Here is a 26061-nt window from a genome sequence, read left to right as displayed (position 1 = left end):
TGCGTCCTTTAGTCATCTTTTGATACGTTCTTGCCTCAATACGCCTAGAAAACTATGTTAATGCGCTGTTCGCAGTTCTCTTTCATATATATTTACGCTCATATGATCACATACAATAACGATCCCCGGGTTATGTGCATGCTGTTTCTGTCTGTCAGGTGTTTCCGTGCCGCATAGGTACAGTATATTCCAGTCTTCACTTTCTTGCGCACAATAACTCGTCGACAGAAAGAACGCCCATTTTGTGGCGTTGTTCTTTGGTGCATTACATCCACAGTAACGCTGTTTTGCCGAGAATCGCTCTTCAAACAATATATGATCTTTTGTTTCACTGAGGAAGGTTAGTTTCCACATATGAAGACACAGGGGAAAAAACAAATAGTTTTTTTTCTTCGAGTTCAAGTTGGTGTTGAGGAGCTGAAAACATGTAGATCCAAGCTTCGCGCCGATACTTCCACTTATTTCAACTTAAAACTCTTCTTTCTTCTTCTTTGCCTTCATCTGTTGACTGAGCACTGACGCGCGACAGTTGCGACACGGGGCCTGCGCTGCTACGATCGGTTGCGCGATGGATGAATAACGTAAGGACGCCGCTGAGGCGAGCTCGCGTGACTGAGGGGTTCGTTCGCGCAACATCTTCGCGAGAGGCGTCATCTCGATTGCACTTGCGTTTGTGAAGCAGCGCAAGCAAGAACAGGCGTATAAGCCAGACGGGGCACGAGAAAGAAAAAAAAAAAGGAAGACCGGACGGGCGGCCATAATCGCGCTGGTCGGTGGATGGAAAAGGACTGTCTGTTAATTCAGCCGAGGCAAACCAGCTGCGTGCCTTCCTTTTCGGGGGCAACATCCTGTTGTCGCGTATACGTATATATGTGCACAGCGTGGCAGCTGATTAAAGCTCACAAGGGCGACTCGGGCGACGCGTTGTGAAATTTACGGGACGTCCGCGTCTTTCTTCGGTGCTGCGAGGGGGCTTTTGTTAGGCCTGTTGCTGGCATCCAGGCCTTTTCAGAGCCCTAGACGTCAATGCAGCCTCTCGGACTCGGCAGTGGCGTGCAAGAAATGATATCCCTTTCGAGAAAACAGCTAGCGGTGGCGGTCCCGTGTCACGTTACCGGATTTTACTGTCGTAATGAATGCGATTCGTTGAGCTTTTCTCGCTTTCTTTTTTCTCGTGAGGTCAAGGACGCAGAGCGATGACGTCACAAATTTCTTTAATTGAACGATGCATGATCCATGTGGGGTGCGAAGAAGAGCGCCGTAATTTCTCCTTCTTGTTATTACTTTAACAAGATAAACGGAGACGACAGCTATCTTGTAACTGTCAGGCAATGACGACAGAGAAGGGAAAAGGAAAAGGAGACGAGTGATATTTACTGCGAGAAGTAACAAATATGCAATATTGCAATATGAAAATATGCAAATATGCAAATATGCAAATATGCAAATAGCCTCTCTCTAACATCGGAGAAACAGCCGAAAGATCTACAACAACAAAATTAAACATACAGCGCGCGACAAGGAGCAAAGAAGTAATGCACCTCTGTTTACTTCGCTGTCAGTGTATCGACGTTAGCCGTAACTTAAATGTTCATCCACTGACCGTCAGGGAAGTGGCGATGGTGCTAGGCAACATGACTGCATAAGGCTTGGGGGAGGTGGCACTCTTCTGAGTTTCCTCCAAGGCAGGAGATAGGAATATAAACTGTGTGGGAAAGACAGGGAGATTCTGGTTTGCTATCCTGCAATGGAGCAAGGGTAAGGAGAAATCAAAGACGGAAGGAAGAACGGAGAAAAAGCAAAGACAAGAAAAATAAATAGGGGAGGTTGGGAACGTCCGTGACAAATAGTCTCTCTAATAGGCCACTCGAACGCAAAAACTTCAAGAGCGCCTTGACTGCCTTGTGGTGCGACGACTGCGTAGTTCGGCGTTCCAGACGGTCTGCTCCGAAAGCGGCCGGTCGCCAAGACGCGCCAGCGCGGTCGTGACTGACTGCCTGTGTGCGCTGTATCGGGGACAATGGCAAAGAACGTGTTCGATAGTTTCCTCGTTGCCGCAGTGTTCACATGCAGCACTATCTTCCCTTTTGATTCGGATAGGAAATGATTTTGTAAAAGCAACACAAAGCCACAGGCGGTAACGAACCGTTATCTCGGGTCGGGATAATCCAGGTGGAGGACGAAGTTGAAGACAGGGGTCCAGTCGCTGCAGACGTGTGTGTTGGAAACTAGTTGTGTTCCACAACATTGTATGCATGACTCGAAGTTTCGCTGGTGCATCTGTTCTTGCCAGCGGCATTGGTTCCTACACGCCGTCTTCATGAGCATATCGAGCAGCTTCATCGGCATGTTCGCTGCCCATTACGCCACAGTGGCTAGGGAGCCAATAAAATATGACGTCGTGTCCTTGCGCGACGAGGCGGGGAAGGAGCTGTCGGATGTATAGAACTAGTTGTTCGTAGGGTCCACGGCGTAAGGCCGAAAGCAAGCAATGCACAGCTGGCTTGGAGTCACTGAAGACACTCCATTTTTGAGGTGGTTCCTCTCGAATTATGCGAAGTGCACTGCGAAGAGCATCAAGCTTCGCGGCTGTCCGTGTCGTCTGGTGCGATGTCTTGAACTTCAAGGTGGCGACTTTAGCAGGAAAGATCCCTGATACTGCAGAACCGACCAGGGTGGCTGGGTATGATTGTTGTATTTTTCGTACAGCAAGAGCAGCGAAAGTTGCTTGAGAGCTGGGGATGAGAGTTGCGCCTTCATTAGAATTTCTGGTACTGTGAGTTGAACTTGTGGCTGAGCCAAGCATCAAGCTGTGTAATCTGATGGAACGTGCACACGATAAGGCAATATCGTCTGACGAAAAGAGGTGCGTGGTCGGTCTTCTGACACTGAGGCGAGATACTGGAGAGGGGCGCGAGCAAGGTGCGTGACGTGTGCTTTGAGCGCTTCAATAACAATGCTGGGTAGTCAAGCGTAATTGCAATGACTTCTGATGTTAATGCACATCGTGGCAACACTGTACAAACCCTAAGCGCCTAGGCCTGAGCGCTTTCGAGTGTACGGATGTTAGTTGTGCATGTATTGGTCAGCACTGCCAAGCTGCACCTCAGATACCCAAGAAACAGCGTATTGTGCAGTTGCATCATCACGTGTACTGAAGTATACCCCAGGTTTTTCCTCTAAGAAACTTTAAAATATGGGAGAGGGCTGTCAGGCGCTTCTTTAGGTAGGCCACATGAGGACTGTAGCAGAGGTCACGGTAAGTGATTACCCCCAAAAGCCTGTGCGTCCTGACATAAGACATATTTTGTCCACTGACGGATATGACGTACGAAGTCATTGGTTTCCAGCTAAGCGCGACTAATGCACATATTCCTGGAAAAAATCTTGAGGCCATGTTCGCTAAGGTACGTCGTTATCAACGTCGCAGATTTTTTTTAGCCTTGCACGGCACTTGAGGACGCGTCACTCCAGATGTCCGGACGAAGATGTCATCGGCATATACAGATTGACAACTTCACTGTATTTGGTAGGCATTATACGAGACCAATGAGCACAAGGTTGAAGAGTGTGGGGCTCAAGACCGCAAGACACCACACTGCGGAACTCCACGTTGGGTGTTGTAGTGCGGAGAAATTGGGCCGTCTTCGGTAATCACAAAGTGAGACCGCATATGTAAATAACTGCGTGTCCAATGATAGACTCGACCACCGAGACCAACCATTTCCAGAGCTTCAGATATCGCCTCATGAAGAAGGAGGTTAGCAAGCAGGACAACAGAGGTCGATCGAGATGCAATACAGAGGGCAACGAGTTGAGGTGACTCGGCTAACTCTCACGCTGCTTTAACATGAGGCGACCTAACACCAACCAACTCGCTGGGCCACAAACTTCACGAAATTCTACCTGCGCCGTAAGTTGATCAGAATTCAATGCACGAGCAAGGACAAGGTGTAGAAGTACACAGGACACCGGCGTTTTGTAGCTTTAGGCAGCCTGAAAGTAGCAGAGCTCTCGCGGGAAAGGGGAAAGGGGATTTGGTGATATATGAGGGAAGGGCGTCTCTTGTCTCGCGCTCCGTTCCATACCGGACACGTGTGTCCCGGTGTTTTTACACAGTAGTGAATTAAATTTACACGCACGGCGTATCACATGCGCTACGACGTCGGCACATGTTGGAAAGGGGCCGCGCGGAAAACCGCAAATAATCCTGCGGAATGCTGGCATCCGCGGAGGACGCGTCGGTGATATGTGTGCCGCCGTCTCTCCGTGCTCTTCTCGCATTCACCGTGAAAAGACGCACCGTGCCGCGGACAGGTTGCGCGTGATGCCGGAACCGGCGGCACGTCGGCTGTATCCCCCCCCCCTCTCTCTCTCTCCACCACTCCTTCGCCCCACACGCATACGCCCTGACCGCCTTCCTCCCCGCTTGTCGGCTGAAGTAGGCACTCCGGCTCCCGGTGAGCGCGAGTTGATGTTGGCGGATGCGGCATCTCCGGATGCAAGGGTGCTGTCGCCACGCCCGCTTCGACTATTGTATGCGGGACGCGTTGCCGGCGAGGGAAACGCCTTTGTTGACGGTAGTCGTCCCCACTGTTTATGGAAGTAGGCATTATTTCTTATTAGTTTCATTTTTACGTTCTCACTCGGCTTTTGGCATGCTGCCGAACGTCCTCTTGACGTAGCTGTGACGGCTCTGAGAATTCATGCTTATACGACACCCGAGATGTGCACACCGCGTGAACGACAATGTTCGTTTTGGTCCGGTTCCATCTGCAAGAACGTAGTGGAGTCAGCACCTGGGCTGTTGCCAACGCGATCTCACCAGACCGACGCACACTTTCGGCGGTACCTCCGAATCAGTGTATGAACCCGTTTCTTCTTTCCTTCCCCCCCCCCTCCCCGCTTAGCTAGGGCAGTACCGTCAACATCTTGGTAATGGCGGCAATTGGTTAGTGTGTGTTTTCTCCTTTCTTCCCATTTAGTTGCGCCGTTTTATCTCATGTTATAGTAGCCTCATATCTTAATTTCTGCTAGTAATCAACTCCACTGAATAACATAACCAAACCATTGTGGTGGCCCCGGCTTCCATGCGCTAACCGAAGCGCCAACAGCTCTACGCTGGATTCTTTGATAGGGATGATACCTCACATATCGTTAGGCTCCCGGTCACTGTACTGGCCGAAGTGGCGACATGGACCGACTTCCTAGACAACGTTGACCGGCACCCACGGTACAGACATTATTTTCGTATACCGCTGCCCAGTTGCTACAACAGTAGCTGCTACTACTACTACTACTACTACTACTACTACTACTACTACTACTACTACTAATACTACTACTACTACTACTACTACTACTACTACTTCTATGCTTCTACTAACTACTAACTTTACTAACTAACCATACTAAGTCCCCAACTGATGTGGCCGGTCCTTCGTTCGAGGAAGAGGCTGTGGGGAGCAGAGGGCCCACTCCTTTAGCGGAGGAGGCGCTTCTTCCTTCCTGGCCTCTGCAGCGGCGGTTAGTCGTGTCATTCGGCCCTCTCCCGACCGTCGGCGGAGAGAAGGTGCGCACCTCCGCCAAGAGCGCAGCGCCTCCGACGCTGCCGCCGCCGCCGGAACGAGCGTTCGCCCGACGACGGCCACTCGGTTCCCAGGGCCCGGCGCTCGCGCACCCCAAAGTCGACGCGACGGCAAGTTCGTGACCGCGCACGCGCCGCCACCCCTGGCACAAAGTGTGAGTGTTGCACCCCTCTGGCGCTGTTGCCGCCCGGCTGCTGTTGTCATCCTCCGCGCGTTGTCGAGAATAAGAGCGACGCCGCGCGAGGTGCCGTTTATTTTTTCTCGCCTCATCGCTCCTCCTGCGTCCTGCTTGCAACCGTTCTACAGCACGCGGTTTACCGTTGCTTGTCAGCGGCGTTGACCCCGCCCGTTACCACTGCTGCTGCTGCTGCTGCCGTCGCTGGCTCGGCGCATACGATAGACGCCGAGCCTCGTGTGAGCTTAACGAGAGGAAGCATCCTTGGACGGCAGCGACGTCGCGGCAAGGAAAGAAAAAGAAAATAATTGTGCGTGTGGTGTGTGTGCCCTTGAGTTTTGTTTGTCCGCTGCTGAGTTGTGAGAGCAGCGGCCAGGGACGAGGCCTCTTTTCCGCCTTCTCGAAATATACGAGCGACGTGCTGTACGTGCGTGAGAGTGCGTGGCTATTCGCTCGAGTCAGCGACAGTGACCCCTTTGGCGGCAGATGCAATCTTGAGGTGAGTTCCGAGCCGACGCGGAATGCTTCGCGCTTGGCAAGGAAAATTTGTCTCGACTCTCTCTTATAGCCGTATATGTAACTAGAAGCATGTGCAAGGTCTCTGCCTAAGTTCTTGGCAACTGCCAGTAACGCTTCGTATATAAACACCGAAGATCTAGGTTAGCTGCTAAAATTGAGACGTTCTAGATACTAAAACATATACTTGAAAGTCTATGGCCGAGTTTGCGCGCATTCTTTGTTGAGCAATGTGTCCAAGAAATACGCAAATCTCAAGGGAAAATTTATAGGAGCTGAAGCGACTGAGAGAATTCCTTCCCTCCGTCATTCCTTGGATCTCGCAGGTAATTGGAGACTGCTGGAAAGACTGGGTCCCTGGGACATCTAGTTATCTCATTTTGCCTCCTCCGATTTCCCGCCGCCTGGGACACTATCAACCGGATCCGCAGGATGAGATATATCCTCCCCCGTCGTCTTCTAAGAGAGGTCTTTCGCCTACGTAGTGAAGCCCGCAAGACAGTGATATTAAGCATGCATTTTAGCTGGCTATAATTCCAACCGACAAACAGCTGCCCCGGCAACTTTATGTTGATTCAAACCTCGTCATACCGCCATTTGAACCCTGAAGCTTCATATCAGCATCGGCGGTCACTGAAAAATCAGACATTGAAAATGATGAGTTCGAAACACTGTAACCTCCATCGTGGAACCAACTCTCATTATGAATATTATTTCCTTGCATCTTAAAAGTTTATACTCAACATAACGTGCCCTTAGCGTGATCTGTACACCTTACCTATTTTTCTTTTGGCATAACGAAAAGAAAAAAAAAGGAAAGGCGAATTATGATTGCCGCAATGTTTGCCAGGCCAAGAAGCAGCCAGCTATATATGCTGCATCCACTTCTGCACTTGCCTCCAGGCCGGTACAGCCGGGATCGATGCGCTTCCGGAAGACGTTCTTATCCGAATAACAGGTAGAATAGTTTATCCTTACTTATAATCTGTGCCGCCCAGAGATATGCTTCCGACCTTCGAAGCAGGCGTGCTTGCGTATATGCTTGCGCGGAACTCCGATACAATGTACGAAGTGAAATCAGGAAAGAGGAAACAAAGTTCTCTTTGTGTGTGTCCGTGCGTGCGTGCATGCTTGCGTGTGTTGTTTGTGTGTGTGTGTGTGTGCGGAGGCGATGCTTGGCGTGCGAGATCAACTGGCACGTGGGCGTCGCGCCGGTATACGGCGAAACCACGCGGAGAAGTCGCTTGCGCCTCGTGGGCGACGTGCAAATGAGAAATGAAGATCGACCGTTCTCAATCAACGTAGAAGCTGCGGTTGATGGCTGCTGGCGAAGCCTCGAGGCGATTCGAGAGCGCAACAACTCAAAAGGGGGACGAATGTGCGCTATAGTTGTGACGTCCGTTCCGTTACAGTCGCTTAGGTGAAAGTTCATCGTTGGAGAGGAGCCATACTCATAAAAGGCGTCTGCTGTAACGACGAGGAAACTGTGCACACAAGTAAATATTAGCTGAAAGACTAACGTTAATACTTGGGGAAGCGCTCTTCGACTACACTTTATACTATTTCGTCCGTTTTTTTTTTTTTTTGTACTGTACGCGCTCGTCTGGTAGTAACGTCTCGTGTATTGAGAACCCTAATTTCGCGAATTGTCTGACCTGGAGAGTCTCTATTCTGTAGTAGGTATACGTTGGTTCCATGCATTGTTAAGAGCTTCGAAACGATTGGTCGCATACTGGAGTTCTGAATTTCCAATCTTTCTTTTCCTGCTAATTGAGAGGTATGGTTGTTCTCACTCGCCATGTTGCAGTGCAGAAAGTTTGACACGAAGCCTGCAGATCGGCGATGTCCTTTCACGTGCGCACTGGTTTCAACGCAGTCCTGCATGGCAAGCTTCCCTGCATTGTGGAATGTGTTGATTAAACACCGTCTATATAGTAACCTAGAGCGCACGCGTTTTGCGTGTTAAGCTTTTCGCTGAGTGTATTCCTGCCTTGCAGAGTAGCGTATTTTCATTTGGCTTGTTCCTGTATATACGTACTTCCTATAGCTTTATGGGGACTACAATCCAGCACGGCGCTCAACTTTGGTGAATTTCATGAACACATTCACCGACCTCTGGAATATTAAAAACAACGACGCGTACACCGTTCTTGTCTGACTTTCGCAATGGCAAGATGGCGCAGGAGGGCTATAGGGGAGGGTTAAGGAGAGAGACCATATAGTGTGAACTCAAGCCGCCTGTAGCCTCCTCTTCTTCTTCTTGTTCATCTTCTTTCTTAGCTCTGCTTCCTTTCTTTACCGTTTCCTTTTTCTCGAGTTCATCTCGTGCCCTTCAGGCCACTTATGAGCGACCTGTCTTTTCCTCCGCCGCCTACACATGTGTTCTTCGGTAGTGGCACAGAATTTCTTTCTATCTTTGCAGCCGCGTGCCCTATTGCTCTTACATCAGCCGCGCGAAAATAGCGGAACGCGCGCCTCCCACTTCCAGCTGCCCCACTTTCTCAATGGGACACAGCCCGGTGTGCGGTGTGCACCGGGCCCCTTGCACTGTCGTGTATACTCTGTGTCGAGAACAGCTATAGGTTCGCTTTGGTTGGCAGCAGTATATCTGACAGTGCTTTCGCAAGGAAGTGCCCGTCGTCGTCGTTGTCCGAGGTTCTTGTCTTTGACGGCCGCCGCTGACAGCCGTGAGGGGAGGCCGGCCGTCACGCTAGATTGACGCTGGTGCCTGGCGCAGCCGTCCCGTTCACGCTGGTCTACAGCAGCCGCGCACTTCCACCTGTATACGTGGGTTGCGGACGTCGTTGTGTAATGGCCTGTGATTTCTAAATAGCAGGGGATGGGGGCGGGAGGTAAGTGGCGACGTGGAATTCTCGTACTCCGCGGACCGCGGGCGCCTTCTGTGTATGTTCTGAGCATCGCCGCCTATTTGCTTTGTTTGCGGCGGTTGACGTCACTACATCTATTGTTCGTTGGACCTCTCCCTCGATGTAGTAGATGTACTTGCAAAGCAACGGCTGCAAGTGGGATTGTTTATTTACTTGTAAAAGTGCGAACCAAAAAGCCAGATATACGTTGACATGCACTGAAGGTCTTAGCCCTGATAGTTGTTGTATACATATGGCAGTAGATTGAGGAATATGAAACACGAAAAAGCTAACAATGATTTGCACATAGTTTGGCAACATTTACGCACGCGTAGAATTGTTTTTAAGCTCCTGCACTATTGCGAATCGACGAAACGCATAACAATGTCGGCAATGACTACTTATGATGCATCCATGGATATTAGGCTGCAGTGTAATGCAATGGCTTGAACACGTGCGTGTGTGTGTTTAGGTTTTTCTTTTTTTTTATCTTTCTCTCTCTCACCTATTGCATCCCCTTGCCCCTCCCCCAGTACAGGGTAGCCAACCCGAGATAATCTCGGATTAACCTCCCCGTCTTTCCTTTGCCTTTCTCTTTCTCTCTCTTTGAACGCCTATGCAGCACGGCTACCGCGTTTTCTTAACGGACACATTCAGGGAACATTATGAGGAGTTGCTGGCCTGGCCTGGACGAGACGTATTGCCGCAGCTCATAGCGCGTAACGTCCTCAAAGAATGAAAGGCGTTTAAACTAAAAAGTGACAAACTAGGAAAAATATAATGCACATACTTCTTCTTTCTTTACGCTTTATGCTTCTATGTTCTAAGCCGGCCAGATCTCTTCCTTCGAACTGTGAGAACACATACCTGTCACTAATATGCAGGCGCCAAAACTAAAATAACATGCCCTGTATATTGCGCGTGCGTTGGTTTTCCGCAAACGTGATGCTCCGGCGAATATTTTTGCATGTTGTTATTTTTTTCTTCTTTGTCTGCGCTTGAGTTGGGCCGAGTTACCCCATCAGATCGCACTCTCGAAGCAGCAGACCGTGACAGCGAGAACTCTAGGAAGCGATTACGCGAGACAAAAGATGCTTTATTACGTTTCTCGACTGCTCTCCGTGGAGCGGGCAGTGGCTGACCTTGCATGCAGTAGCTGCAGGTTGTCTTACTTCCCCACGTTGCACCAAGCTACCCACTGGGCACCTGGTAAGTGGCCGCGTGGATCGCTGCCGTGGCCTTTCGGTCAGGCCGTGGACTATAGGCAGGGTCGCGTGCTCGGAGACAATGCGCTTGTCTTGTTGGACGTCTACTTGCAGCTCCCTTGTCCTGCCCTGGATCCTCGCGCGCGTGGCGATGCAGCGCAGACGGCAGTGCGGACAGGAGCTCGTTGCTGCTCCGTTAAGGCCGGAACGCGTGGAGCTCTCCCTCTCTCTTGCGTGTTTAGAGCTTGAAGGCTATGTAAATTGTTTGCTCTTTACCCTATCGCATGCAAGGCACTAAAATACCGCGCATGCCAAAAGGTTCAGTAGGTTACCACGCCAATTTAGAAACCGTGGCGCCTTGCTGTATAAAATCAAAACATAGAGAGAACCCCCTTCCCCCTTCCCTTCAAAAACAAGAACAAAACAAACAAAAAAGGCTATCAAGTACATCTGGGGTACTTGCGATGCTCGGCAAGAACTGGGAAGGCTCAGAAACAAGCCCGTAGATCGATTTCTCTACTAATAAAAGGTGTGGAACTATAGAAATGAATGTTCGCTGGCTCAGTGCCGTGTCGCAGTATAACGCGCGGGAATCGATGGGACGCCCATTTTATTCCTTTGTTTTGCGCAGCCAGAGACGGAAGACGCGTGCATGCAGTTCGCGTGACGACCTTTATCCCGCGCATGTATAGCCGGCATCGATTACGCCGATACGCGGTCATCGTTGTATCACGCGATCGGTATACGCTGCGGGTGCAAAACCAAGAAACGTCATTGTTCAGATTCCTAAGCTGCGGAGTTGCGGTGTTTTGTGGCCTCCGCTTGTTGCGCACCGCGCTGGACATGGTGTGACTATACATGTGAGTAATGATCGAAGCAACGCATGATGCGACGTGAATCGTGTGCGACCGGTTTCTGACAAAGCGGGTTTCACGACGAATGCGAATTTCTGGGAAATTAGAAGAAAGAAAAACATAAATTTACGATTCAAATTTTATGTATCGCTACGTAGGTCGCAAAGGCCGCCACTAAAAATGAAATTCGAATTCGAGGCCGCGGTCCCAGGCCTCGCGGGGGTTTAGCTTCCTGGCAGATCGTGTGCATATATACCGTGAGCGTTGGTGGCTGACTGTCTGTACAACGAATTTCTCGATTCGCGGATAAAAAACAAAACAAAAAAACAATGTCGCGATATGCACACTGCGTGTGCCCGTGCCAGCCAATGCAGAAGCTGGCTGCATGCGGGCATCGCAGCTGCACGGGGCGATTCGTCAGCGCCGTGTATGCAAGATTCGGGGAGCGCGCGAAAGCAAATAGCGGAAGTCGTTGGGTTCGCGCTGGCGTTCCCACGGGGAAAGCTCGTGGGCCTACCCTTGCGGCTTCCGCTCTCGTGTTCTCATGTGAAGTCGCGCTGAAGGAGACAACGGTTTCTTTTTTTTTGCAGGCACAAACCCACCAGCACAACCCGTACTACTACTACTATTACTACTGCTACTACTACTACTACTACTTCTACTACTACTACTACTACTAATATAAATATCATCATTAAATAAACATGATTGCTTGATTGATTGATTGATTGATTGATTGATTGATTTTGCACTGGAGTAAGTTCACGCTGTACAAAGCAGCTGCACAAGTGTGTACACGCGCACGCAGGGAGGACTGCCGCGCACGTTGGGCGTGGAAGTTTAACGAATGCGATCATTCGACGCTCTTGCGAGCGATATCTCGCGCGTCCATCCAAGGACCCCGGCTGGGTCGTCCTTGCTTGAAAGATAGCAACGTGCCTCGCCGCGCGTCTCAGATGCCAAGGGCTCTTGGCATGCGCGCTTGCTTCTAGCACGACGGTTAACTCGCAATTACCACGGCCGCTCGATCAAAATAAAACACGCCGTGTTTTGATCGAACGACCGCGGTGCGTTGAGCGCGTCATTAATTCCGCCCTTTGTATGCACCTATAAGGGGCTCTTGCGTGAAACCATATAGTTTTACGTACAATGCTTCCTATTCATATTTCCCTTTTCCCTTCCACTTAGTGTGCGGTAGCAAACCGGACGCTCGTTTGATCGACCTCCCTGCCATTTACTATCCTTGATTTCTCTCTCGCTTAATGTGTTCTATTATAGCGTGCAGCATATGTGCAATGTTCTGTTCACTTTGCTTGCGTAGAAGAGTGGCGAAGCGGAATAGCGTTCACAAATGTACAGTAAATGTTTACAGTGGCATTAGCGGCCGGGAACTTCAGTCTTCACCTTTTCATTCCTTGGCCCACCGTGTCCGTGCGCAGCATGCAAATAGAAGCTAAGTAGCTCTGCTTATATATGGTATCACAATTTTTTTCGCTTCGATCTAATCTCAAATTTAGCAGCAAGTATCCGGGGCGTACCATATTTTACACGGGACAAGGACACTCTATAACGACGTGGCAAACGCCCCATTTTCCTAATTTCTGCCGTTAAACGACGTCGTCCGTCAAGGTTTGTCGAGCTGATGGTGCTGGGAGAAAGCGCGACAACATATGTTTGATATGCATAGGAACGTTGGACCGCGAATGACCGACGACATTTATATACGTCAATTCGCGATGGTGATTACAAGAATACCGATGACGACGGCGCGATTATGATGATGACCACGGCGACGCGGCGACGTAATGATACGGCGAACAGCTGCGAATGCGTACACTGTAAAAAAAAAAAAAATTGATAGAAAGAAAGAAAACAACGGCCGTCACCTTAACGGTCATTATTTTATCATTTTTAACGAGCCATCGGCGTCGTTCCGACAAGACCGCGTTATCACACCGTGAACAAGGAAAGAAAGAGAGCGCCACCAAAACCGCGTGAGAAAAAAAAAAAAATGCTCGTGATAATAACGCGATTTGATTGGTTGCCGTGTGCAGTACGTCATGGTGAACGCTTTACAATATGACGGCCTGCCGTCATTTTTTACGTTTAGGTGTTTGGAAACAGAGCTGCCAATATATTTACCGCCACTCACTGCAGCATTTTTTCGCAGTTGTATAGTGTAGTGAATACTCGAATGCTCATAAAATTGCGCTTCACAATGTGCCGGAAATGCTTCGCAAGGTCACAGCCGAGACCTCGAGAGCTGCGCATGCTCGGATAACGACTTACCGTTGTTTTGCATTGCCGACGAGAGCTCTCGTGTACGCAGAATGGGAAAACAGGTATCGAACTTTTCTTTGTGAGATAATACCAATGGGCAAAGAAAGAAATAAGTAAGAACGTGTTGCACATTTTCAAAAGCCCTGTCGGAACTTTGATGAAAAGATGAAAGAAGGAGCCCGGAAGAGTTACACAGCCTACCGCGGAATGTAACACGGATAGTCACGATCTCTGAGCAAGAGGGGGCAACTTCTCCGTCTCATACCTCAAAATAAAAAGCATACAGAAAAGCCAGGGAAATAGAAGACCGCATGTAACATAAGGGCGCGCGTGCGCAGTTCGTGCAGTCCGGTGAAGCCGTAGAGGGAAGCTAACAGGAAAGACGATGGGTTTAACGACCCCAGGCTTTTCAAAAAGCGAAAACTCCAGACGAGCTTGCATCATTCTTCTTTTTTCCCTGCGAGTTCTGTCTTTTCTTTTTTTCTTTTGATTCGCTGCCGTAGCCTTAGCCAAGCGCAACCACTTGCTGGTTTTGAATCCGAGATACCGGAACTAAACTCAATGGCGACTCCTGCAGCACTAAGAATTCAACAACAGAAAGTCGCCCTGGTCGTAGTTGATGGCGGGAGATCTTACGCAGGAGCCTCGTAGAGTACAATTTACTCAGACTCTCTCTCTCTCTCTCTCTCTATGTGTGTGTCCGTGCGTGCGTGCGTGCGTGCGTGCGTGCGAGCGAGCGAGCGAGACAGCGATCTGTCTATTAGAGGGCTGTAAAGAGAGCACTGAAATAAAGTTCCGTTATGACTCTGCAATTAACGCGAGAACTATACAGCAAATGATGTGAGTGAGGTTCTGACGCACATTTGCGGAAATCGTTGTTTGAACACAGATTAGGTGTTCCCTTCCATATTGGCACGATGACTACGCTAAAACACACGAAACATTCACCGTTGCAGCAATGGATGTGTGCCGGAATTCCCGCGCTTTTTGACCCGCAAGCTGAAGCTCGAAGGCTCGAAGCCGTGCTCGAAGGCGTTGTCCCGGGTGTCACTGGCACAGCGGGGGAGGCCGAACTCTAAATCATGCGCGCATCGCCGCCGTCTTATCGGCGATAAATCCTATATCGCGCATGGGCGTCGCTCGCGCTTTTATAGGGAGGAGGAGGCGTTCTGGGACCGTTCTGTCGCGATTTAACGCACGCACTCTCGCACCCGTGGCTTCCCCGCCCCCTGTCCCATGATGCTCGTCAGCTGCTCTCGTCGGTGGCGGCCGTCCTTGCAGGCAACAGCTGTAGTACGTGTGTAAGTGTCACTTGCCACGAGAAAAACGCGCAAAAAAAAAAGAAATAGGGGGAGAGAAGAAAGAGAGGTGTTTGAGGAGAAATGGCTTCCGAATCGCTGTGGCTGTCGGAATTCAGGCCCGTGCGACCGCTCCCCGAGATGTGAGTACCTGAGCCCTGTGGTTATTTGTTGTTTCTTCCGTCTCCATCTTGCGCTGTGCCATTGAACGAGCACGTTCTGTGTTTCAGTGAACTGACTGCATGCAGTACGCGGATTGCAGTGCTCCGTTTCGCTTATGCGGACAATTTCCAAGCTGTCATTCGAGCCTCGCGGATTAGCCAACTTCGATAGCGTCCGTGGCGGCCAGAATAAAGCCGCACCGCGTACTGTGCACGAGCTTGCATGCTGTGCGGTCCCTTGCAAAACTTACGCCCGAAATCAATTAAATTAACAATTTGGCCTGTTGAAGAATAGAAGATAGGCGCGAAGTCAGTAGGCTATGACGTCTTGAAGGGAATTAAACGGGCGGATTGGAGTCGCTTGATTGGTTCGTTAACCAGTCCGATGATGAGACTGTAAAGAAGAGTTGCTTTTGCTCTATGTAATGGGCTGCATTTATATCGCCGACAGGAGCAAGGGAACAGTTAAATGTTTTGTATACGTGCTTCTCTCCGTCAATTCGACTGCTGGCGCTGTTTCTCGTATAGGTCCCCCGCAGTATAAGCGTGGTGTTTCTGTCACCATGCACTGGTATCATGCAGCGGCCACAAGATCGCTTATGTGGCATAGACTGTTCTTTATAGACGTGTTTGCTTACACGTGAGCGGGGTACAAAAGCACTAATTTGTCTCGGCGCTTCGCCGAACCGAACGCCGTTTGCACAATGGCTTGCCCTGCCGGATGATCTCTTGGCGCGGTCATGTGGCATATATTTATGATCCAATGGTTCCTGATAGGAATCGCGGTTTACAGGTGATGCCTGACGCAGACCGAGACAAAACTACCTCGAGATTTCAGAGGTTGGGGTCCAGTGAGCTCCGACGGCCTATCGTCTGTACACTTCTTGCCGCATATTCATTGGCGCTTCCTAAAGCTTCGCAAATATTCACGTTGCAGCCTCAGTATATAGCTCATCCTTGAAGCCTGTCACCGGTAAGGCATGTTACGTGCCTAAGGCAGTGTGCAGCCTTCAAATAATTTGTGGCCATTCTTAATTCACAAACCTACGATTGAAAGTTTCAAACTCCATAAGCCATCTCCAGACTTAATTCTTTACAGAAAGCTTCGATGCCGTATACGTGGAAAACTGCATTGCTTTCTTTTTTCCCTGTTCCTTTTGGTCGCTTAAATACGCAACACGTAAACATTCGATTTCGGGAGCCAATGAGCAGCGTGAAAGCTCTGTTTATGTTATATCAGGCACAATCGGTTTTATGAGGTGAATTTTTAAAATGTTGACGCCTTGAGGGCATCCTTGTCTCGTAATAGTAAGCATACGCCACGAAGTCGAAATCGCAGGTGTGCGTCCTGGTTATTTAATCAAGTTTTTGACGCACTCAGACCGTTTTACACAATGCAAACTGCTATCTGAATGCTCGCTTGCAAAGGGGACACGAAACATGGGAGAAATCGAGTTCACGCATATATCCCAGTAACGAACAGATAGCGTCCGCGCTCGAAAATACGAACAGCCTACATAGGCACGTAACCTTTTCTTCCTTTTTTCGATTCCGGTCTATATATAGGCAAACAATCGTAACAATTGTGACGCAATGCGATAAGCTATGGCTTATCGCATTGGGTCACACCGGTTACGATTGTTTGCCTAGCTGCATACGCAGGCTCAATGTTACCTCAAGCGTGGAAACAAATTTTTGTACCTAGCGCTCGCACCTTCTGAATGCAGCGCGGACGAGTCGTTACTTTTTGTGGGCCGTAAATTCATTTGACCACGAATATATTGCGAGTGCCATGCTTGCGAAGATCGCAACTATATGCATGTTTTTCCATATATTAAAATGTGTCGTAAATATTTATTATGCGGACGCGCACCGTGGTAGTCCAGTGACCATACACTACAGGGTGTCTCAGCTAACATTAAGCACAGTTTAAAAATATGCGAATGCCACGTAGCTGGACAGAACCAAGGTATTAATTGGGTAAGTAATCAACTTCTCAAGTATTATAGTTCGATGAGAAGTGTCAATGAGAAAATTGTAGAGCGACATGAAAAACTCCCGATACAGCTTTCTGTTGCTCAATACGTGCTACATAAGTGTTCTTCCGAGCGTGAAAGAAGCTCGCAAATACGCGCAAAGTGCCTCGAGCGGTCAATCGCGCGGCAATTTTGCGTGCATTTGCGGGCTCCTTTTACGCTCGGAAAAACTTTTACGTAGCATGTATTATGCAACAGAAAGTTGTATCGGGAGTTTTTCACGTTGGTCTACAATTTCCGCACGGACACTTTTCATGTAATTAGGATATTTGAGAAGTTGATTAATTAAGACTAATGTAATTACGCGTAATGCAAGAATTAATCTGAGTATTTGCAAGCGAGGGCAAACATTACCTTGATTTAGTCCAGCTACGTGGCATTCGCATATTTTTAAACTCTGGCTAAAGTTAGCTGGGATCGACACCCTGTATGATGTTGCACTGCTGAGCTCGAGGTCGCAGATTCGATCCCAGCAGCGGTGGCCTCATTTCCGTGGGGCCGAAATATAAAAAAAAAAAAGAAAAAAGAAAGCTTTCGTGTACTTAGATCTATGTGCACGTTATAAATGAACACAAGCTGGTCAAAATTGAATTAATCCGCAACCCCCCGCTACGGCGTGCCTTATATATAACCAGACCTTGATTTTAGCACCGAGAACCGCATAATTTATTTTAAATACTTTGGGTTAGTATTCATTAGGTGTACACAAGCAAACGCCTCCATACGAAAGGGGTCGCGTGACCTTGTCTATATAGCCTGCGATTCGCAGTGGCTGCTTATCGTGCAGCTACGCGAGGCGACTGCAATAAGCTGTGCAGATGCTATAGTGGCAACTTCAGGTGCATGCCGCTTTGAGTTTTTTATACTCCACCGTATAGCTGTGGCTTGGCGTTCGTCGTTCTTCTGACTGCCGATTGCTGTCGAGCGTTTCCACATAGTCAGTCACCTGTTGGTGGCGCTATAAACAGCTCAGGCGGGGCGTAGGCCATGCGCACTGGAACGTTCCCTTTCATATGGGCGATGTGTATACCACCTCGAGAGACCTCGTAGTAAGAGTATGTAAACACGGCATGTATACCATGTTTACAGTCTCTGCATTGCCATAGCAACCTTTTTTTTTTTCCTGTTGCGAGTGTGGCCGAAGAAGGAGCGTCGAGATGTTTTTCGGCCTTTATATATAGTGACCTACACGCGTGATCGAGCCCAGAAGTCGATGGGAGACGTAAATATGTAGCCAAGGGCGCGGTATGCCGCCTATTGATTGCTCCGCCCTCAAACATAGAGCGCGGCACTGAGGCTGTATATTTAATTACTGTGCCTTTATTTGCGTGTTTTTTTTTTCTGTTCGAGCGCCTTTATTTTATTTATTTTTTGTCACTTCACACGTTTACCTCTCTGCCATCCTGTCCTTACGCGCTGGCTCCGCTTTTCCATCTTTTGCCGCTGCATTCGCAGTTGTGACCTCTTCTGCAAATATAGTAAGTGCGTGCTCGCGTGTGCTTGTGCGTGCGTGCGTGCGTGCGTGCGTGCGTGCGTCATCACAGTCTAGTAAACAGGGTATTCAGGAGTGTGGAGGCAAAAAAAAAGGAGGGTAAGAATGCATGATCTTCAAAGGTGCCACTATAGGACGGGAAGATCAGTGCGAGAAAATGGCCGAAACTCGATGGGTGCATAGTGTTTTTTTTAGCTGAAGGTACACAACTGCCCGAACATATTGGCCAGATAGTTTTGATTCAAACGCTTTTCTTTCTTTCTTTCTTTCTTTCTTTCTTTCTATGGGAAGGGACACACAGAAAGAATGCGTGATGTCTGTCTGGATATTTATCTTATTTTTCGTCCGCTCGTCCTTTGCTTGGAAGTTACGCTGCTTCAATTCCGCGTTGCAATCGTAACATTTTTCAGTGAATCCTTTGCCTTTGAGACCTTGTTGTCTATGATTCAGTGACAGTGATTGAAAGAAATCAGTCAGAACTTGACGTGAAGGAGCGCGGAAAATAACTTAAAGAATGCTAGTGGTACTTGGGGCGCTCATATAATTCCGCACATAAATGAGGCATCCACAAGATGAAGCGTTTGGGTGATTAAAAAGAAAAAAAAATTGTTAGCGCTGCGCAAACTGGTAGCATATAGACAAATGCCGGTACAATACAAGAACATGTATATATGTGTAAATTACACTGGCGCATGCGCAGATATGCAACAAAACTATCACTGCATCTGGCAACGGTATACATACGTAGCACATTTATTAAGCCGATACAACAATAAACACCGCTAATTTGCAGCATTGTCAGCATGCAGGTCAACAATGCCCCACGCACAAAACTGGAATCCTTTGACACAAGAATATGAAAATTTTCTAAGAGAGAGAGAGAAAGCAAGGACAGGAAAGGCAGGGAGGTCAACCAGAAGAGTATCCGGTTTGCTACCCTACACTGGGGGTGGGGGAAAGGGGAATAGAAAAAGGAGAAAGGGAGAGAGTGAGCACTGAGTACGTCTGGGCGGGACACTATGCACAGCATAAGCGGTCTCTTAAACCGGTGCACCTCAAGTATTGCAGTAATGCACGATTCGCTTTTCGTGCCAGTGACGGGTGGGGCCACGGTCCGAGTATCTTTGACTCGGTGAAAGGTCGTAAGTCGAGTCGGTGCAGTTTCCCGCAGAGGGAGGCGTTGTACATCGTAGCGGGGGCAGGTACACAATAGGTGCTCGATGGTCTCCTCGCACCCACAGGAATCGCACATCGGGCTCTCGGCCATTCCCAAACGAAAGGAATATGAGTTTGTAAACGCTACTCCCAGCCACAAGCGGTACAGCAAGGTTGCTTCACCGCGGGAAAGGCTAGATGGCACTTGTAGCCGTAGCGTGGGGTCCAGTTTATATAATCGGCAGTTGAAGGCACCTGAACTCCATAGATCTTGTGACTTTTTGCGTGCATGTAGGCGAAGTTCCCTGGCAGCGTCCGACCTCGCCAAAGGTATTGAACGCGTCTGGGTATCTTCGTGGGCAGACCGGGCAGCCTTGTCTGCTAGGTTGTTGCCGACAATGCCACAGTGAGCAGGAATCCATTGAAATGTAATGGTGTGCCCTCTTTCCAGAGCATGGTGGTGCACTTCCCTGATGTCAGATATCATCTGCTCGTATATTCTGTGACGTAATGCAGACTTGATGCTGTGAAGGGCTGCCTTAGAGTCACAAAATACGACCCATTTCTCTGTTGGCTCTTCGGTGACGTACATCATAGCGGCATGGAGAGCTGCAAGTTCTGCCGATGTCGATGTAGTCGTGTGCGACAATTTGAATTTAACTGTAACCTTCTTGGCTGGAACGACGAATGCGGCAGTTGAGCTGGCACGTGAGGTCGAACCATCGGTATATATATGTATGCGGTCATGATACGTCTGGTGTAGTAATAGGAGCGTAAGTTGCTTCAGAGCCGGCGATGGATGATTGGACTTTTTTGTAATTCCAGGAATATCAAAATTCACTTGAGGCTGTCGTAGGCACCACAGGGGAGATGGAGGCTTTGTCGCCGGTGTAAAAGATGACGGTATGCACTCTTGATGAGCGCTAATCACTCGTGAAAAGGTCGCTTGAGGTCTTTCGGCTGGTAGGGAGGTCAAATGATGGTCGGGGATCCTTGACAGATGGCGAATGTGCGCCCTGAGAGAGTCGAACACTACGTGTGTCTGGATCATATGGTCCCCAGCGATGGCAATTGTTGCTGCTGTTGACGTGCACCGAGGCAGCCCTAAACACGTGCGTAGGGCTTGACCTTGTATGCTCTCCAAGGCGCGAAAGTTCGTCTTGCATGCATTTGACAACACTGGTAGACTGTAACGTAGGAGTCCGAGAAACAGTACCCTGTAGAGCTGCATCATAGAACGGACTGGTGTACCCCAGTTTTTGCCGCAGAGAAATTTAAAGACCTGAGCAATGGCAACCAATTTCTTCTTTAGATAGACGCAGTGAGGGCTCCACGAGAGGTTGCGGTCAATGATTACACCCAGAAAGCGATGTGTCTTAGAATAGGATACCGCTTGACCATTGATTGAAACAGGATACGATGACATTTGCTTGCGCGTAAAGCCAACCAATGCGCACTTTTCAGTAGACACGCTGAGGCCATGTTCTCGGAGATAAGACGCCGTCATGGTTGCCGCCCGCTGAAGCCTGGCTCGTACCTGAGGTCTAGTCACCGCAGAAGCCCAGATGCAAATGTCGTCGGCGTATATTGAGACGTGAACTGACCGCGGTAAGTACTCCGCTAGTCCTACCAAGACGAGGTTGAACAGAATGGGGCTCAACACTCCACCTTGCGGCACACCACGCCTGATGTAATGTTCCGAAGTTGGGCCGTCTTCAGTCTGTAAGAAAAAGCACCTCTCAGTTAAATAGTCCCGTATCCATTGATACATCCGGCCACCAACTCCAACGGCCTCAAGCGAGTTCAGTATGGCCTCATGGGCGACGTTGTCGTATGCTCCTTTAATATCTAGAAAAAGTGCCACTGATAGGCGCTTGAGGCTTTTTTGATTTTGGACCCAGGTAACGATGTCAATGACGTTGTCGATGGACGAGCGACCTCGACGAAAGCCCGTCATGGCGTCCGGATAGATGTTGAATCGCTCTAGGTACCATTCCAAGCGAGCAAGAATCATTCTTTCCATCACTTTACCGACGCAGCTCGAAAGCGCAATCGGACGGTATGATGAGAGCTCAAGCGGAGACTTTCCAGGTTTCAGAATGGGGATCAAGCGGCTTGATTTCCATTGTCTAGGAACGGCGCCGTTCTGCCAAGACTCATTGTAGTAGCTTAGCAGCTCATCACGTGCGTCATGTCCAAGGTGGCATAGGGCAGCATACGTGATGCCATCAGGTCCTGGTGACGACGAACGTTTGCAGGTCGCCAACGCAGCATCGAGCTCTTCGAGTGAAAATAGTACGTTCATTTCTGGTACACGTGCCTCAGGAATGTAATTCAATGCTGCGTCAGTAATGATGGCCACGGACCCAGCAACCCGTGCACAGAACTCTTCAGCCACTTGAAGTTCCGAGCGGAGTTGGTAGAGGGCCAGAGCAGCGAAGGGCTTCCTTTGATGCGGAGATGAGCGAAGTCCCCTAACAGTTCTCCATGTGTGCGAGAGCGATTTTCGGGGATCAAGCGACTGACAGAAAGTTTTCCATCGCTTGTCATCCAGTTTATCTATACGACGCTGTACTTTCTTTTGTATGCGTCGTGAAGCCCTCAGATTTTCTAAGGCTTCCTTAGAAACATCCGTAATAAAAACTTCCTATATAAGTGGATATTTGTAGATAATTCAGTGGATAATTGGATATCTCAGACAGAGGCCCTCGTCCTGCAGTTTACACAAAATATGATGGTGACGTCAGTGGATGAAACCCAGCATCCTGCAGGAAGACCAATGATGCTCTGAAATTAGAGTAATCTTTTATCCACGTGCTGAAGGCATGCGTACCGGTCACAGCGGAGGCGAGACGTACCTATGTCTGAGCGAGAGCTTCCGGTTAAGCCGCGCGTGTCCCTGGGCAAGGCCACAGCAGATGGTACACAGTGGTTTCTAGTGCTAGGGTAATATACAGTTGGGGCACGTAGAGTTGTCCTTCATTAAGCCCTTCCACTGGCAAGTGACAACAGGGGGTGAGGGCTTCCCCTCCCCTGATTCTCCTCAGAGAAACTTGCTTGGTGTTGCGTGTGAGGAAGTGGGCACACGGTAATTAAGAGCCCGTGCATCGCCCCAGAGTTCTTTCTTCTTTCTTGCCTTCTTTCTCTTATATCTATTTTTTATTTGGGGGAGGGGGAGGTGAGGCGGGACTGGGGCTATCAGAATAGAAAGTGAGTCCAGTACAACATTTACGCAGTCTGCAGTTTACGGTGTCGCGAAAGATTTGGAAGCTGCTGGTCTCTTGTTCATGTTCGTTCAAACTCTGATGGTGCTCGTACACTAGACTTGCAGCTGCTACAATCTGTTTAAAAAGAACGAACTAATAAGTAAAGTCGTTGTCGTTTTACTCGCTGGCTACTATAGTTAGCCAGTATATGTCCACCATTAAACCAGTAACTTTGCTCTCCAACGACTCGTGCCATCGTCGCACCTGTACCTTCAGTATTGGCCTCGAGCTCCACCACTGGAAAAGCTGGCGCCACTGTCGGCGTGACGTGCTAGGAGGGATCACGTGGACATAGCGGCCGCGTCGGCTGCTTCGGTCGCGCCGAAGCGAGCTGAAAACGAGTTTAAATTCCCTCGTACGCTGCGGTCCTCATTTAGTGGCGAAATTTTCCCGCTTCGAGTGTCTCCTTTACAACGCTTGAAAGCACTACAATGGGTAGTGGCTGCCTTTGAAGGCGCGCAACATGGTAGGCTACTGCTCGGTGCCGCAGGGCCGGACGCACGTAACGGAGGCCGGTGTCAGCCTTATTCACACGTAGCCGCAGGACAAGAAGCTGCGTGAAGCTTGGCTGGCGAAACATAAAACCGTCAAACAGTCATCGGCTACAACTCGGGTATGCAGCAAGCACAGACGCGAGGAAGATTTCTGCTACGGCGCCCGGTCTGCGATGTTATGAAAACGCGCACTGAGACGCTCGCCCGAGTCCGCTGCTCGACTAATGTCGTGACGGTTTGGTCTATGAACTTGTCGATGCTATAGATACTGGCAAGTTCAGTGGAGTGGAAAGGCAGCGGTAAGAAGCACATTTAAGGAAAGCATGGCATATGGTCATGTTTGTGTTATGAACTAATGCGCTAAATTACAAAAAAAGGAGCAGCGGGAAATTGCACGCTGAGAACACCGATAAACATACAGTGCGACGCAACTCGAGAAATACTATTGAAAGGTCAAAGAATTTAGAAGAAAAAAAAGATTGAATCGTCGCGACGGCACATCACAGTCCCCGTAGGCGTCGAAGTCTCTACAATGAAATTATTTTTGAACAGCTGTGATAGCGCCCACGCAACAATGGTTGCTTGTATACTGTCAAATGCTCATATTCTGCTGCCTAAATCTCATGGCACGGTGCGAAAACGCGCGCGCGGTGAAAACGAAACAGTGCGCGGACAAGCATGCAGACGCGCAGTCGGTCGCTGCGAATCTGCGCGATCGCTGCATTGAGGCTTCGTTCTATTACACTCCATTTAGTTATACAAACACTATAAGAACATATTTCCCATAGTTTGCTCTCAGCGTTTGCCTACCTTTCACGCAAGAAGCCGGTTCGGGAGACTCCATCGCGGCGACCGCGCGCAGTGGCGTTCACTGTACGTATTTGGTAAAGAAATAGCGTCTGTAAACGATTGTGTGCTTTCAGTTTGTCCAAGATTATTATTTAGACAGTAATGAACTTCTCTCGTTTCGAAAGTACTTACAGAAATGTCCGGAAGAGCTCGCGCATGGTGTTTTCAGTGAGCGCTGACAGCAAAACCTATGAGGAGCGCGCCACGTGATCCCTCATAATACGCCAGCGAGGCGCTTCCGATAGATGGCGATTCCGTAACTCCTCGCCGCCAATAGTCCCAAAGGAAGTTGCATCCTAATGGCGCGCACGCAGCTTAGACAACCGAAGTGTATACTGGCTCCTTGCAGAGGTTCGGTGAAAAGGAAGCGAGTGAAGACAGACTAATACTCGAGAAAGGTACGGGAAAAACTAACGACTGAGTCCGGCTCTCGAAGTAATCGGATAGACGAGCGAGCGCAAGTAAGCAATGAAAGCCTAATGCGTACGCACGTATACGCGAGGGGTAAAGTGCGTCGCATCGTCACAGGCCATTGCACAGGGCCGCAGGGCCGAGAAATAGGAGCAGAGCCCCCGCTGGGCAGTCTCTGATGACCGGTTGAGACCAATATCCGAAAGTCCGGCCGTGCGCTCTTCCGACAGATGCTGCGAGACTATCCGCCGTGCCATGCCGTCGTGCGACGTAAATGGGTCGCCATTGTGTACTCGTTGGAGCGAGCGCACTTGCGCATTTAGGTTGTCCGATTGTCTTTAGCTGGATCTGCAGACGTTGCAGCCATGTCTGTCGGCCATTGTGGCGACAGCTGGGTAGCCGACGGTGTAATCTCTTCGCACTGCTTTAAGACTATTTTTGTTATATGTACACACATATATATTATAGTTATTTCAAGTCAGGTAAGAAGATCGTTCACCTAAAGATATGCTTTGTTTCGTGTTTCTCTAAGTTCAGACTTTTCATGATATTATATATATAGTAACTCAGCGACACCGTTAAACTAGCAAATACAGCAGCGTATACGCACACACACCCGCCGCGATGACGCAGTGGCAATGGCGTTCTGCTCCCGAGCACAATGTCACGTGTTCTATTACCGGCCGCGCATTTCGGCACATTTCGGCAGGGACGAAATGAAAAGGACGGCATGCACTAAGATTCGGATGCACATTAAATAGCCCCATGTGGTCAGAACTACTCCCGGAGCCTTTCGCTATGTCGTCGCATCATAGCCCCAGTGTTGCTTTGGGACGTTAAACCCAATTAAACAGTAACGTACGCACGTTTACCTTATACACAGGCGCGCGCGCGCGCACTTTGATGCAGCGAGCAAGAAAGGGACAACACGGGTCACAAAGGGACAATACAGGTTCACATGCAGTCGCATAACATGGCCGTTGACGTGGGCTGGCTGGTGTACATATCCAAGTCTAAAAAGCGCGAAGGACGGGGACATGCAAGCGGGGGGCGGGACGCAGGAAGAAAAAAAAAAAAAAATAGAACGCAAGGTGGAGATAATCTCGACAACGTCATTCCATGTGATTCCATCAAGTGACACAGTTGAGCCGCGCACGCCGACATCCATGTGGAAATTCTACCTCTTTTTCTGTTCCGTTAAACGTAAATGAAATTCTTAAAGAAAAGTAAACGCAAAGAAATAGTGAGGTTTCCGTATTGTATAATAGCACCTTCTAGTTCCACAGGCTTAGAGGTACATTTAGCCCTGCAAGTTAACTTGCTGCCGGTTGAAACGGAAAGCATCGTTCCGTATGGCCGTCTCCAGCCTTGCCCGCAGGGTCCATCGCAGCGTCTCTGCAGGAAACGACGCCGC

The 26061-nt window shown here is 49.3% G+C and overlaps 1 protein-coding gene across 4 annotated transcripts in view; it reads left to right on the top strand.

Moving 5' to 3' along the window:
• LOC126541323 (uncharacterized) overlaps nt 1-26061 on the top strand; it is a 165754-nt gene that overhangs the window by 91044 nt on the left and 48649 nt on the right. Inside the window, exon 1 of one of the 4 annotated variants that reach the window (XM_050188063.3) lies at nt 14710-14926. The exons of 2 other annotated variants lie outside the window; for them this stretch is intronic. In XM_050188063.3, coding sequence (XP_050044020.2) covers nt 14868-14926 — 59 coding nt within the window. In that variant the 5' untranslated portion in view covers nt 14710-14867. Of the gene's footprint in view, nt 1-14709; nt 14927-26061 lie in introns of those variants that run through there. One more of the 4 variants, XM_050188064.3, reaches the window with a different exon arrangement.

This window comes from Dermacentor andersoni, chromosome 2 (genome assembly GCF_023375885.2).
Source record: "Dermacentor andersoni chromosome 2, qqDerAnde1_hic_scaffold, whole genome shotgun sequence".
NCBI lineage: Eukaryota > Metazoa > Arthropoda > Arachnida > Ixodida > Ixodidae > Dermacentor > Dermacentor andersoni.
The sequence above is the reverse complement of the archived record's forward strand: the minus strand, read 5'-3'. Positions and strand labels throughout refer to the sequence as shown.